At 38.6% G+C, this 16,085-nt stretch overlaps 1 protein-coding gene across 3 annotated transcripts in view; it reads left to right on the forward strand.

Moving 5' to 3' along the window:
* Positions 1-16,085, forward strand: part of VPS13A (vacuolar protein sorting 13 homolog A) — a 150,099-nt gene that overhangs the window by 129,163 nt on the left and 4,851 nt on the right. For 2 of the 3 annotated variants that reach the window (XM_079995964.1, XM_079995965.1), the window contains exons 66-70: positions 1,280-1,325; positions 2,399-2,522; positions 4,141-4,255; positions 12,563-12,648; positions 15,324-15,447. In XM_079995964.1, the coding sequence (XP_079852090.1) occupies positions 1,280-1,325; positions 2,399-2,522; positions 4,141-4,255; positions 12,563-12,648; positions 15,324-15,447 (495 nt within the window). Of the gene's footprint in view, positions 1-1,279; positions 1,326-2,398; positions 2,523-4,140; positions 4,256-6,864; positions 7,405-12,562; positions 12,649-15,323; positions 15,448-16,085 lie in introns of those variants that run through there. The other variant, XM_079995966.1, reaches the window with a different exon arrangement.

Raw genomic sequence — 16,085 nt, forward strand, 5'->3', positions numbered from 1 at the left:
GACTACAATTCCCATCATCCCTGACCACTGATCCTGTTAGCTAGGGATGATGGGAATTGTAGTTAACATCTGGAGGGCTGGAGTTTGCCTATGCCTGCTCCAGTACTTTGGCAAATGAGTGTTCAGACCCCTGGGCTCTCACTTGTGGGGTGCCTCAAGGTTCCGTCCTCTCCCCCATGCTTTTTAACATCTACATGCAGCTGCTGGGAGAGATCATCAGGGGATTTGGGCTGGGAGTTCATCAGAATGTGGATGATACCCAGCTCTGCCTCTCTTTTAAATCAGAACCAGTGAAGGCGGTGAAGGTCCTGTGTGAGTGTCTGGAGGCAGTTGGAGGATGGATGGTGGCTAACAGATTGAGGTTGAATCCTGACAAGACAGAAGTACTGTTTTGGGAGGACAGGGCGGGTGGGTATGGAGGACTCCCTGGTCCTGAATGGGGTAACTGTGCCTCTGAAGGACTAGGTGTGCAGCCTGGGAGTCATTTTGGACTCACAGCTGTCCAAGGAGGCACAGATCAGTTCTGTGTCCAGGGCAGCTGTCTACCAGCTGCACCTGGTACGACGGCTGAGACCCTACCTGCCTGTGGACTGTCTTGCCAGAGTGGTGCATGCTCTGGTTATCTCTTGCTTGGACTACTGCAATGCGCTCTGGGTGGAGCTACCTTTGAAGGTGACCCGGAAACTACAACTACCGGTAATCCAGAATGCGGCAGCTAGACTGGTGACTGGGAGCAGCCGCCGAGACCACATAACACCGGTCCTGAAACACTTACATTGGCTCCCAGTACGTTTCTGGACACAATTCAAAGCATTGGTGCTGACCTTTAAAGCCCTAAATGGCCTTGGCCCAGTATACCTGAAGGAGCATCTCCACCCCCATTATTCTGCCTGGACCCTGAGGTCCAGTGTCGAGGGCCTTCTGGCGGTTCCCTCACTGCGAGAAGCAAAGATACAGGGAACCAGGCAGAGGGCCTTCTTGGTAGTGGTGCCCACCCTGTAGAATACCCTCCCACCAGATGTCAAAGAAATAAACAACTATCTGACTTTCAGAAGACATCTGAAGGCAGCCCTGTTTAGGGAAGCTTTTAATATTTGATGAATTATTGTATTTTAATATTTTGCTGGAAGCCACCCAGAGTGGCTGGGGAAACCCAGCCAGATAGGCGGGGTATTAATAATAAATTATTATTATTATATAATCAACTTCACAGTCTTAAATCATGCTGAGAAATCCATTTTAGAAGAAAATTGAGATACCATTTTGTTTTAACTTACAGGGTTTTGTCAGTGGAATAACAGGAATAGTAACAAAGCCAATAAGAGGTATGATCGTTCTCTCAGTTCGTAGTGTGTTATTTGAACCTAAAGCTGCTATTTGCTGAGATATACTTTATGTGAAAAACAAACAAGCTACTTTTTGCCTGCTGCTGACAAATGAAGCAAAATAGAAAAAAATAATGTATGTTTAGAATTGTTATATACAATGTGTCATAGTTTTAATTAGCGCTAAGCCAAAATAGCCTGTCTATCTACCATTTTGCAGGCTGTGATTGGATGGGAGTGCATTTTGATAATATTTAGGAGAACTTACAGAGAGGGGTGAAGTTTTTTCAGAACCAGACTGAGGGCTGAAAGTACTGCTTGCACTCTGATTCGGATCCAAATATCCTCAATGATGTGGGACGCAGGTGGCGCTGTGGGTTAAAGCCTCAGCGCCTAGGGCTTGCCGATCGAAAGGTCGGCGGTTCAAATCCCTGCGGCGGGGTGCGCTCCCGCTGCTCGGTCCCAGCGCCTGCCAACCTAGCAGTTCGAAAGCACCTCCGGGTGCAAGTAGATAAATAGGGACCGCTTACCAGCGGGAAGGTAAACGGCGTTTCCGTGTGCGGCTCTGGCTCTGGCTCTGGCTCTGGCTCTGGCCAGAGCAGCGATGTCACGCTGGCCACGTGACCCGGAAGTGTCTCCGGACAGCGCTGGCCCCTGGCCTCTTAAGTGAGATGGGCGCACAACCCCAGAGTCTGTCAAGACTGGCCCGTACGGGCAGGGGTACCTTTACCTTTTACCTTATCCTCAGTGATGCAGGGGGCATGCATTTTGTGAAACCTTTTATACTCTTCCTCCCCCTTAAAGCCCTCCTTTAAGCTGGAAAAGTTTATGGAATAACTCACACCTTAGCCTTAATTGTAGCAAATCATAAGAGATGCTTTCTTTAAAAAGATGTTCATTTATTTGTTGAGAGTGTGGTGCTGATAACCCCAAGGTTGCAGGTTCAGTCCCCATATTCCTGCATTGCAAGGGGTTGGGCCAGGTGATCCTCTGGGACCTTCCCAACTCTACAATTCTGTGATGCTGTGATTCTGTTTTATGTTTTGTTGTTTGCTGCTGTCACTGTTTTCTAGGAGCCCAGAAAGAAGGAGCAACAGGTTTCTTCAAAGGCGTTGGAAAAGGATTAGTGGGAGCTGTAGCAAGACCCACTGGAGGAATAATAGATATGGCTAGCAGCACCTTTCAGGGAATTAAAAGGTAGGAATATATTTATTTCCATTATTTGTGACCACCACCATCACAAAGTGACTGCGCCATACTGTTCACATTTCAGCCCTTGATCAGTAATTTTATTTAAACATTCCTTAATAAAATTATCAGCGCTGATAACACAGGTACTTTAAATAAAATGATAACAACTTTAATTTTTTAAAAAATCAACAGTTGTACAGATGATTTTATTTTATAATACTTGTATTACTTTTCTTTGAAATATTTCCCCTAAATATGAAACATATTATTAGCTTGGAATAGAAGTACTTGAAAAAATAGAATTTTAAATATGTCATTATGTGTTAGTGTATGTTTCTCAGCTTGGCATAGGAGACATCCATGTAGACAGTTGTGTTCTGTAATTCATCCAAGACAGGCACATGTTGGGGTTAGCTAAGTTGCATGTGCTCTGCCCTTTGGACTCCTTCACTTTAGTTCCTGTCATTTCCCAAGCCGTATGTGTTTTTTCTACTCTACACTATTTTTTTGCCTTTTGAGCTCAGGTTCTTTCTTTTCGCTGTATTTCCCTCTCCTTTATTCCTTCTTTGCCTTTTCAAAAAAGTTTTACTAAAAAACTATAACCCTTATCTCTTACTCCATTCTTTTCTTACTGTGCCTTCAGATTGTCATAGTTATACCAGTAAAAACTACAAAGAAAAAAAAACATAGCATACTAAGAGAATTATGCAAAATTTGCTGTTATGAACCGTTTTGTACCAGTGTGTTTTATTTTCTTTGTGCACTGTGCGAAATATGAACAAGCCAGCGCTGAATTGATATTACCCTTGCTGGTACATTTCCCGGAAAAATCAGAGGCTCACTATGTCAGGTTCCTATTGGAAGACCGGACAAACGCTAGAACATTAGCAGTGGCAAAGTTTTTATCGGTGGTTGCAAGAACCAATGATCCCTATCTTTAAGTCTGAACAAAATGCTTGTTTAACCTGGAGGTAGGCTGTCTGAATTGTGCATTGCTTTGTAACGATTTGTTGGGTCTCTGGACCGTAATAAAGATTGATTGATTTTCTTTGTGGTGAGAGAGCCCCCCCATAATAGAGATATTCAGGCTCCCCTGCTCTCAGTGTTCTTTCCCAGCATTCAGATCTCCACTGGCTCTTGGTACATCCATGCTATGGGAAATACACCTACTGGAGCTAGAAATATAAAAAATAAATTTAAAAAATTGTCCAGTAGCACCTTAGAGACCAACTAAGTTTGTTCTTGGTATGAGCTTTCGTGTACTTTCTACTACGTCAGACCAACATGGCTACCTACCTGAACCTACTGGAGCTAGTTTTAGTTTGTGGGGCGTTATATCCAATGGAAAGGGTGTTCACCCTGTCGCAAGACACTAGACAGGAGCAAAGACTTGTGGGAAGCAGGCTGGACTCCCTCAGTTTTTCCTCCTGTCTAGACGTAGGCAGTACGTTCCTCCTGACTCAGCTACGTTTTTTACTAGTTTCAGAATTTGTAATTTGTATTGCTTAGCTATTTAACCTTGTTTTTTATGGATGTTTATAATTTATTAAAACATTTTAGAATATTCATGAAAATATTTATTCTATTTCTGTAATGCAAAGGTCTTAACTTTCCTCCCCCTCAGAGCTACAAATGCTTCCGAAGATGTTATGAGCTTGCGTCCTCCCCGCTTCTTTGGTGAGGATGGAGTCATTCGACCATACAGATTAAGAGACGGTGCTGGAAGTCAAATGTTACAGGTGAAGAAACTAAACCTTCAAGGAAACATAATATAATACACTTTTTACATGCACATACATTCCTCTTCCATACTTAAACATATATATTTTAAAAATATATATTAGGAACAATTATTCCTATTTATGTATTCAGGAATGTTTTAGTATTTAGTTAGTGGAGACCATTTTTTCAATTTCCATTAACAGTATATGTTACCTGTTGGTTTCAAGATTATTTGACATTTTTTATTTTAGTTTTTGAAAATAATAATAATCTGCTTTTATAATAACAGGGAATAAGTCAGTCTATCGGCGCATCCTTCTCTCTCCATCTGTTGCATGTGTGTCTGTGTGCAGAACTATGGATGCACATTTCTGCATGCTCCGGATGGCCTTTATTGTCCCTCTCATTTTCTCTGTGATAGCACTGTCCACAAGACAGATGTGTTTATTAGACCTAAGAAAGCTGCTAGATTTCAAGATATGAATTTTTAGTTAAAATACATTAGAAATGTAGCTTAGAGAGGCAGCTGAAATAGCAGCCTTCGGTTTGAAGGAATGTGAAAACAAAACAAAGAATCAGCTACTGCAGCTGATTTCACTTTGTTTTAACCCTAGTGTGTGGGATTTTTACTGCAGAGATCTTGGATATCATATAAGCATACTTAAAGTTAAGTACGTATCCTAAGTGCTATTTTTTAATTGTTTAATAAAAATAGAGATTTGTGAAATGGCCAGTGAGAGGGGATGTAAGTAGGATAACAGATCCAAAGTAGTGGGGGGGAAGCAACAACATTTATATTGAAATGTTTTCTAAAGCCTTACCTATAAAACCTACACAAATGCCTTAATGTGAAGGGACACAACAAAGAATAAATATTGAGATGAAAAGAAATGCACTTAATCTTTTTGAAATGTTTTTATATTTATAGAAGTCTTTATTTGAAATGTTACTACAGTACTTCAATACAGGTTTTTATTTTATTTAAAAATTATTTTTTATAGTTATAAAACTCATAGTATTTTGAATATTGGCCATTGTTGACTAGTTTTTATCTAGAACAATTTTAAAAAGAAATAAATAAATAAAGGGGTTTATTTTACTATGAAATTGAAACATGATAGTGGGTAGTGGAATTAGTTGTGAGAAATAAGTGTATAGAAATGCTGAGAAACAAAGACTACTGATGGAAGGAGCAAATTGGCTGCAAGATTCTCTCTGGGAGCTTACACACTCATGCCTACCTACTAAGACAGAGTCTCTTTTAGCATAATGTGTGAACCAAGCCACTGTGTAGTTACTGTTTTCCTTCTTTGTTTGATAAATTGGAACAGTTGAATTGAGAACAATTCCCAGATCCTTTTTGTTAAGTTTGGGAAAGTTCAAAATTGTTAAATCTGTGGCCTCATAGTGGAAAATGGGAATTTGAGTATATTCCCATCAATTGAGCAGCTGCTTCCACATGTGCATGGAGAACATCACTCAGTCACTCAGTTCACATCCTACTATCTGAAAGTGGTTGTGCAAGCATTGGTCACAATGATTTATTTTTGATTAATTAATACATTTTATAATAGTTTAGACACTCCATATTCAGATAAAGATTTCTGTAAGTAGATTTACTGTACTTGAGGCTACAGTGAGACAGACATAGAAATACATAACTCTCCTGTGATTTTGGCAGGAAGGGAACTCTGGCATTGGCACCACCATCCCTAGCAGTACATATACGCTTAGATTTAGTCTGTTGTGATCACATATTAGAACTGGATAAATGGACACGGGCTGAGTCCTGATACCCCTTTCCTGCTGTCAATTTACTGGGAGAGGCAATTTAGGATCATTACAATTGACTGTTCAATTTAGTCTGGGAAACATAGGGGATTCTGGCCAATGATGAGATGGACTTCAGCATCTTCTCCTATCCCACAGTACTTAATTAATTTAAGTAGTGTTGTAAAATTGGCTCACAAGGTGGCTTGATCAGCTTATGTATGGAGTGCTTACATGTGCTCCACCATAAGTTGAAGCAGCTATGGTAAACCAAAGCAGTTATTGTAAACCAGATTTGCAAATTGCAGTTCTGGAACTGAATAATGTCTGACTGATACCAGCAATTTATGGTGCAGAACCAGCAATTTATGAGTACAGAAACTTTCATATGCAGAGTTCCTCTGCCTGTGGAGACTTATCTATGCATTCCAAGGTATTAAGCAAATCTGTGTGCAGATCAGTGCAAAGAAAACTCTCTTACTCACAGGTTTCCTGTTTTATACTTTGATTTCTAAAATCTATGTGGTCTAAAAATAGAAAACACAAATAGAGTAGGTTTTATATAGTACAGAAAGCTATGGTTCAGCTGTGACTGTGCTTTGTAAGTTCCAAAGTCTTTTGAGCAATAGGTTTTGAGATTTGCATATATTTATAGAAAAAATAAACTTGGACTTGTTTTAGTGAGTGGTGTGATATAGGATTACATTTGTACTAACTGAAATTCTTCTTCTGCATACTAAAAATTCAAAAGTTGCATCTCATCTTTCTTTTTTTGCATTTTTAAAAATAACAAATAATTAAACTTTCCAGCTTCAACTAACACTTCTGCTTCTTTCTTCTCTTACCATGCTTGCAGAAAAGACAGGCCTGCAGAAAATGGACTATGTGTCATATTAGTGATAGTGATGATGATGACAGTTAGAGTAATATGTACTTTATCTGCTGAATTATCAAGTTAAATGCTGCCACTTTAAGTTTAACTGCCACAGAAAAGCAAAAATTATAGTAGCTGTTTTACAATTGTGTCTTAAATGTAAGTTTAAAAATATACACTAATGAAGTCTAAGCACAAACACAAAGAAAATTGTTGTTTTAATTGTCTTTATTTGAATGCTGTTGCTTTGACAGTACTTTGACAATAATCTTGTAACTATGATTTTTCCCCAGTCAAAATATATACTGTTTTTAAATAGTATATTTTCCATTTACATCATTATTTTAATTTTATGCATTAAATTTAAAATCATTTGTGCATTTTTACGCAAAATGCCATTTAGATATAAGTACTCAGTGTTGCCCTATAACTGTGTTTATTGTTGTTGTTAAATTTTAGTTTTAGGTATTGAAAATTGTGTATGAATATTCTGTAATAACAATAAATGAGTCTATATAAAAAAAGATTGATCTGATCTGTTCAAACATCCCTACCATTATTTATTATCTTACCTATTTGTCACTTGCTTTATCAACTTTTATTTTTAAAAACACATTTATAGTTTACATCCTTTCATTTTCAGAAACTTAATTTAACATTTTTGCCTTAAACTTTCATTTAGTTCAAACATCTTGTGAAATATAGTATGAAATATGAAGCTTTTAATTCTAACCCTGTGGTTCAAATTGAAACTACTGATGATTTGACTTTTAAGTGAAGGGGCTACAACCACAAGGTGCTGCAAGGTGGAAGAGAGCCAGTGGAAGAGAAACTCACTTGGAAATATTTTGATGATCAGTCACTAGTCCAGCCACTAATCAGCCAATTTGCCAGAGAAAATAAGGATATGTAAAGGCTTTTGACTGAATTTCAAGAATATGTAAAGGCTTTTGACTGAATTTCAGAAATTTGCGTGGAGAGAGTAGATGCCCTTCATTTCTTCTGATCAGTGTACAACAGGAAAATACACAGAAATGGTAAAGTAGGGAACCAGTGTCATCCTGACCAAGGCAACTGAAGACATATAAAAGACCTAAATGAGTTTATTGCCACTGTGCTAGTAGGTGAGGAGGAGCCTGGGTGGTGGACTGTGCATAGCAGTGTCTGTTGTTGGGTATCACTATTACAGGAGCTGCTACTCTACTTAAATGTTTTATTTATAGGTGCTTCATGATGTTTTCTTTCCATTCAGTTACACCATGTGATTATGATAGTATAAGAATATGCCTTCTGTAAGCATATCATTGAAACATTGCAAGGTTTATCTATCTTGTGAATCTGAGAGAAAAGAAATTTTTGACTTAGATATTAATGCTTTTACTTTTCAGTAATCCCTAGGGAATGGACTGTCATCTCTGCAGCAGTGCAGCTGCTGATAAGCCAGAGTCAGAAACTGGGCATCTGTGAAAGCTTATTTCCTTAGATTTATGGACCAATGAGTAGGGATGGGAGTTTTCAGAAATCTGAATGTCAGGATTACCTGCACATATTTTTTTCTGACAACAGTCTCACTCCCTAATCATAATAAGAAGCATGGGGTTTATGTATTGATCCACACAAAAAATGATCAATTTGTGCATATTATATGCATTTATATATTTAATATTAGACTTGTATGAATGTTATACACATGTACACTCCAGGTTTCCTAAACGACCAAGCACATAAAAAGATTAATACAAAAAGGCATATGACTATTTTAAAAGGTATGTATTAATATAAAATTACGCTACAGAAATATCATACAGCATGAGGCTTTCCTCTTTAAGCAAACCCAAGCATGAGCTGTTTAGTTGTAAGTGTGTGTTCAGTATAAGAGGTTATCCAATGTAAGCAAAGTCCAATTGGGTCAGAACCACTAAATTCCATGCATAAATTGACAATAATATTTTGAAAGGGGGAATATTTGGGTATTTTAAAAATAAAGATCAACTATGTGGTTGTAAAAACAAAATAGTATGCACTATTCTAGGCTAGAAACAGTGAGGGAAATATAAATAGCCAGTTTTCTCATTCTCGAAAAATTGAGGGCGATGGCCAAAATTAATTCTACTCAGAGTAGACCCTAGGAAATAAATGGACGTGGGGGGGCCTGTAACTACACTCACCTTTTAAATGTTATTAAAACAATATTTTAATTATTCTAAAACATCAATACATTTGGTTTCTCTTTTGCTTCCTTTTCCACAAGGTCTACCCAGTTTCTCGAAGGGGGTAGCTCTGCAGTGCGATCTGGTGTCACATTTTAATAATGCATTATTAACATTAGAAAACAACTTCATATGGCTATATGGTTATCTCAGCTATTCTTTAACTCCTTTTTAGCATTCAAAACCATGGGTGTAGATCTGCCCTGAATGAGCTGTGGAGGTAGGAGCCTACAATGGGAATTACAATTCCAACACCAATTTATATCAGAATATTTTAATTATAATATTTCTATTAGATTCACAGATTCAGTGCTAGAATCAGGGCAGCATTTCTGCAAGGACCCCCCTCCTGGCCCCCGAAGCACATTGCCCTGCTCCTTTATGCTGTTGTTACCTGTTTCCCTGTCCTCTTAAGAGTGCAGGAAGCAAAAGGAGCAGCAGGGGAAGTAACCTCTGCTTGCCTTGTCTTCTTGTAGGCAGTAATGCAGATTGGGCCTGAAGGCAGAGGGCCAGCAAATGAGCAGTGTTGACAGTGCTAGCCAGGGTAGCCCACTGGGGACAACTTGCCTAAAGGCCATGCAAAAACTGGATATAGTACAGAACAGATTTTCAGGAAAGAGGATCTTGGCATCTAGTTTGGAAATTGGCAAATGTGTAAGCATCTTTGTACAGAACAGAAACAAGCTAGTCTCTCCCTAGTGATGGTGCAACCCAGGCTTGGAAATAGTTATGAGAAATGTTGAGGGATAAAAACTACTGATGGTGAAGTAGACTGACTGCAGTGAGAATGAAGGCTCAACTGTGCCCTTCTTTCGGGTCACAGCAGCTGACTTTGCAGAATCCTTCTTTTACAGCTGTCTGACGGATGATTGTAACTCCACTGGAAGACTGAAGAACATTTTACCTAGTGCTCTTTTCCATTTCCACTCCTCCAGTGAAATTTGGCCTTTTTCCTACGGGATACATGTTGCCAACACAACAGTCTTAACAGTTTAACATATGAAAGGTTTACATGTATTTAGATCCCCACCCCCAATTTCCAGAATAAGTGATTGGGGATATATATAAATTGTATATTGTTTGGCGTATAACGTCTTCAATGTCAAAGCCTTAAAGAGACAGTAAGAAGGATCCATCAAAGGAGATCTGTGTGTAAAAAATGGTGAACCACTACACAGATTACCTGTCTGACGCTTTGATATAGCAGTAACCAATTGTTGCACTACTATGTGGCTGCCATTCTCTATTGTTCTCACTTTTCTTTACTCTGAACATCTTTCCAAAAGCACTGTTGTGATTCCAGTTCAAATAACCCAATCCAGAAGAAGTGTGGTTAATAGAGTAAGGAGTAGCTTCAGGATGTGATTTAGTGGCACTACTAGTCAGAATAATGCTGTTATTGAGTCCTTCCTCTTTTGCCTTGGAAAAAATATGTGTCTTTCAGTGGTACGAGCAAGTAAGCCATTCTTGCATTTGCTTGAAGAGAGCACCAGGCATGTTAGTCAATGGCTACTGGAGGATAAAGAGGGGTGAATGCTTAGTGAGGGTGCCTGAGTAAATTAAGTGATATAATCAGGATGCATGAAAGCATTCAAAAATTAAGCACTTCGTGCAAATAATGGGCTCTGCTAAGTATTGAACTTTCAGTTTCAAAATGAATTATGAAAGTGACAGGTAGCATTTGAAAAGAGTGGTAATAACAAGCAGCAAAGAGCAGGTGAAAAACATGGAAGGAAAAATACAAAAGAAAAGCTGAATGATGAGGCAGAACTCTTTATAATTCAACCCAGTTAACACCAGGTTTCTGATACTTTTTTTTTTTTTTTTGCCCCATCCAGTCTTCAATCCACAATGGAATCACATAGTTGAAATGAGGTATTTTAGGGTGCTCATCAGTCATATTCAGTGCCAAGATTCCTTAAACAAGATCTCTCTGGTAACTGCTTTTTCTCCTTGGGAAAGAGATGCACTGAACTTCCCTAAGCAGCTGAAATATTTGCTATTTTGCTTCCTTTGTTCTGTCACTTCACATAAATTTGTAAGTCTGAAATGTCTGTTCACATATAACCTGAATGAAGTATTTCTAGTGGCTGTAGTTAAAGAGTGCTAGAGCCATGTGAAGAGTGTGAGCTGGGAGGTAGGAAGTATAAATCTCCCCACTGCCATCTCCGTCTCCCCCCTCCGTAGGCAATGTGTGGATAATGTTTTCTGAGGATTGCTGAGATTTAATTTGTGAAATAATTTGGTCGCTTGGATTAAAAAATAAGTTCTACAAAGCAAACCTACTAGTGTACTGGAATCCTCAGATTCACCTTGTCTACTATATAATAAATGGTTCTATATCAGTGGCTAGTTTTGAATATATTATGGATTGCAGTGTTTTGTATGTTTTGTAGAATTTCTTCTAATGAACTTGTAGTGAAAAATTAGCATTTTTATAAAGTATAATTATCTTACAATCTACTCACTCTCTTAAATGCACCACCAAAATTGTTTCTATGCTGTATTTAAAGGATTTAAAATGTTGTTCCTTATTATTTCCTTTTCATTCTAATTTAAAATCTAAATTAAACTTTCGGTTTTAGTTCAAGAAAACATATTTAAATATATCAGGCCTGTTCTGTAAAAACAAACCGCCCATTTTATGTATAGATGTATGATTGAATTTTTATGCAATATAAAGTATTGCTGTTTGACTTTAGGGAGTGTATGAATTGGGGACTTTTTGTTCTCTCTCTTTCTCTCATTGGTGTGGGGGGACTGATAACATGATGTAACATTTGTGCTTGAGACTTTTTGAAAATACTGTATATAAACAGTTGAGGAACATTTCAGCATGGGATGGTATTATGAGTCACAGGTCAGCAGCTTATTTTTATTCACTTCCTGTTAAAAAAAATCAGCTATGGCTTAAGGAAGATCCACCAGTCTGGATTGCACGCCTCAAACACAGTTCACTCCTTTAAAACCATCATATATGATTGGACGCTTATGTCTGAAACCATGATTATTTACACAGTTGTATTCCATTTACTGAGAAATACAATAAGAAATGGTTTCTGTAACAATTCAGGTTGAATTTGAATAGTCTTCTCTTTTGAGTATTACAGCATTCTGTAATCTGAAAATGCATAGTACTTTCAAGGTTGCAAACATCTGAATAGCCCAATATTACGTACTCATAATTTTAGATAAAAGGTTTTTCACATTCCAGGATAATGACGCATTATGTGGAAGGATGTTTACAATTATGTCAACTCTCTATTACAGTACTACTAGGTGTGAAAGTTCTTCTTAATCATGGCAGATATTAAATGTCCTCAATATATGTGATGTATACATGTTTTATAATAAGCTGAAATTAATAATAATGTAAGCTGAAATTAATAATAATGTTAGACATTAATATTTTCCTCAGAAAGAACTTTCTATACTCTAGGGAATTCTATACAACTGTCTTTCTCTTTTAGAATATTGAAAATGGAAGATTTGCCAAACTGAGATACTTTACACATGCAATGGTTAATAGTACAGATTTACTAATGGTAACAAAGAGGTAAGGTTCCCCATTTCTCCAGTTAACTTTATAAGCTGCATGCATTGTTACACTTGTTTTTTTGCTTACTCAGTAATAATAAATATAATACAAATAGTGTGTTTAGATTTTCCCTTAGCATTTAAATGAAAGAAACTCCAATTGTCCTTAAAGGTATAGATATTGAAGGCTATATTTTACAACAGAAGACCAAGATTTAGAATGTTTTTATGTTACCTCAAAGCACTTGATTAGAATTTTCACAGTAGTTAAGACTGGAGATTGTGTTAAGATTGTTAGTGTGTATGTGAAAATCTGGAACTGATAAACGGTAGTCGGAATAACAATATTCCTGGGATAAGCCCTCATTCATTCATTCTCTCTCTCTTAAGAATGATTCTACCATGTACTTTTGTAACTGGTGTGCTTCAATTAAGTAGTTCCTTGTGGGTGCAGGTGTCCATATATATTGAAACTACATCAGCGAAAGCTTCCTTGTTCGATTTAGTGGAAGGGACAGTTCCATGAGCATAAAAAAATTTGCAATGTCTGCCTCTCTTGACTGAAGAGCAAGGGCACCAACAGGATTTTCTGTGCTCAGTGCACAGCATGGGAAGTGGGATATCTGAGCTACTTGTAAAGGAAACCAATTTGCATAAAATTTAGCTATGCTTTGTGTCATATGCAAATTTGTGTCCTTTTTTGCAAGTAGCATCGAGAGCTCTCCAAAACATGAATAAAGTATGCTTGATAAACGTATATATAATTGTATCTTCATACTAGAAAATACTTAACATGTTGAATTTCTGCTTGCCTCAAAGGCACAAGAATGACATGGCAGAAAACATGCCTAAGCCTCTTTGCAAAGTTTTCACATTTTATATTTGCCATTTTCAGGGAGGAGGTGGATACTTTAACACTTACTGTGTAGTAGTATTTGCAGAAAATAACATTTAAGTATATGATCTTAGATGATAAAAGAACAAACTATTTAGATACAAAGGGCTGGGAAATGAGACAGAAGGGGAGGGAGGGAGAAACAGCAGCTCCTTTGGATTTCCGGGATTCCAATCACCTAGTTTCCAAACAACTCACTCGTCTATCTCAGCCCTGACTTCACTCATTGGCGACACTAAAAGGTGGGAGCAGTCAGGTTGGCTCATCTCAGAGAAATCACTTAGAAGGGTACCTGCACATTTTGTTTCATAACTTACTTTCCAGGAGGGCTAGAGACTTAAAAAAATGATGAATGGAAGCTCAGAGCCTGGGCCCCCTTCATGATGTGGGGTCAGTACATCAGTACTCCCTGTACTCACATCTCCGTGGCCCTATGAAACAGAATAGGAAAGCAACAGGAACTCTGTTTGATTATTAGAACAGACACCTTGAAATCAGCGGAATATATATTTAGCAGTAGTGAATTAGTTTTATTCTTACATAGGAACATAGCCAATTCCAAGGGGCTGTGGGGGCTTTGCCCCCCCCCCTAAAATATTTGAGAGGTCTGCCCCCTCCCCCCAGATTGATGGGCATTGTCACTTAAATAGTGTGTGTGCACCACATTGTATGATTATGCAGGGTGGGGCCTACCTGCCCGCCCCCATATTTTATTCAAGTTGGCACCCCTGCATAGGAAATAGTATGTCACTTAGAAGGTATACAGCTAAGTTTCCCCCCACCAAGCCACTGTTGCTATTCAATATTATGCAAGCTCATTTCCTTTTCCTGCCTTCCCCACTGCAGTTTCCCACACCACTTCAAATATTCTCTAGGGTTTCTCAGATTTCCAGAGCAAATTTGGAAGGGTAGGCACAAATGGATACCACTCCACATAACTACCTCGTGTTGTGTTTGCTTCAGGTTGAGCGTTTTCAGGTTGCGTCCCGCGGCAACCCGGAAGTACCGGAAAGGGTTACTTCCTGGTTTCGCCGCTCGCGCATGCGCAGACATGCAAAATGATGTCACGCACATGTGCAGAAGCGGCAAATCGCGACCCGCGCAGACACGGGTTGTGTTCTGCTCATGTTGCGAACAGGCCTCCGGAACGGATCCCATTCGCAACCAGAAGTACCACTGTAATTCCACATTTACAAGGGAATTTACCCCTTAATGTTTCTCAAACATTATCCCCACCCCATCATGCTTCTGAAACTGAAGGAAATTTATTATTAATGTTATTAACCATGCATAAAGCACCTCTCTGGATCCTAAGCAGAGTTTTGGTTGACAAAACTTGCTTTATTTTCTAACTGAAATATTACTGAAACATGAAACCCTACAAGCTTTTTCAAGGAACTAACAAATTCAATTCAGTAAAGACGCAGGAACACTTGTTTTTTTTGTAGAATGTATTTGACCTTAATTATTAGAACATGACTGAACAAAAGTATGTGTTCAGTTCAACTATTGCTGCTGCCTGGTTATCATTCTACATACCCACTGTTCCTTATTATATATTGATTTCTGCATCTTTAAAGTAGAATGTAGTTGTCTTCTTTGACTGAATTAATATACACACATATATGATTAGGTTCCGCTGGCATCATTGTGCAAATCCATATGTGTGTATTTCATTGTGGAATTAATAAACCATCAAACTGGGTGATAACAAGGCAACTTTTAATTTTTTATTTAAAAAGTAATTGTTGTATTTCTGCTTGCTTTGTTTTAATGGTTTATTTTGTATTCTTGTTTAGTGGCATATTATTCGTGACAAGAGGTACATTTGGACAGTTGACATGTGAATGGCAGTACACCTATGATGAATTTACCAAGGAGCCGTTCATTGTTGATGGACGGAGGTTGCGCATTGAAGCAAAGGTACCGTGAGAGACTTCAGCTTGTTGTAGAATGTATTAGATTAGCTTCAGAGTATATTTTAAAAATAAAAGTCATTTGTCTCCAGTGGAATTCAGCAACTTAAATGGCATGTTGTTTTCCTTAACATGCTAGTTTATTATATTGTTGTTATATAACAAGTCAAATTTACCAAGCTAGTAATAAAGGTAAAGGTAAAGGTACCCCTGCCCGTACGGGCCAGTCGTGACTGACTCTGGGGTTGCGTGCTCATCTCGCTTAAGAGGCCGGGAGCCAGCGCTGTCTGAAGACACTTCCGGGTCACGTGGCCAGTGTGACGAAGCTGCTCTGGCGAGCCTGCACCAGCGCAGCACACGGAAACGCCATTTACCTTCCCGCTATAAAGCGGTACCTATTTATCTACTTGCACTTAAGGGTGCTTTCTGCTAGGTGGGCAGGAGCTGGGACCGAACGACGGGAGCTCACCCCGCCGCGGGGATTCGAACCGCCGACCATACAATCGGAAAGTCCTAGGCACTGAGGTTTACCCACAGCGCCACCCGCGTCCCTGCCAAGCTAGTAATACCACCTATGAAAACTTACTTCACTAGTGTTGTTGTTTTTTAATGCAAAGTTTCATGTTCAGATAAAGGGGGCTTCAA

The sequence above is a fragment of the Podarcis cretensis genome (genome assembly GCF_951804945.1).
Source record: "Podarcis cretensis genome assembly, chromosome: 11".
In the NCBI taxonomy this organism is placed as follows: domain Eukaryota; kingdom Metazoa; phylum Chordata; class Lepidosauria; order Squamata; family Lacertidae; genus Podarcis; species Podarcis cretensis.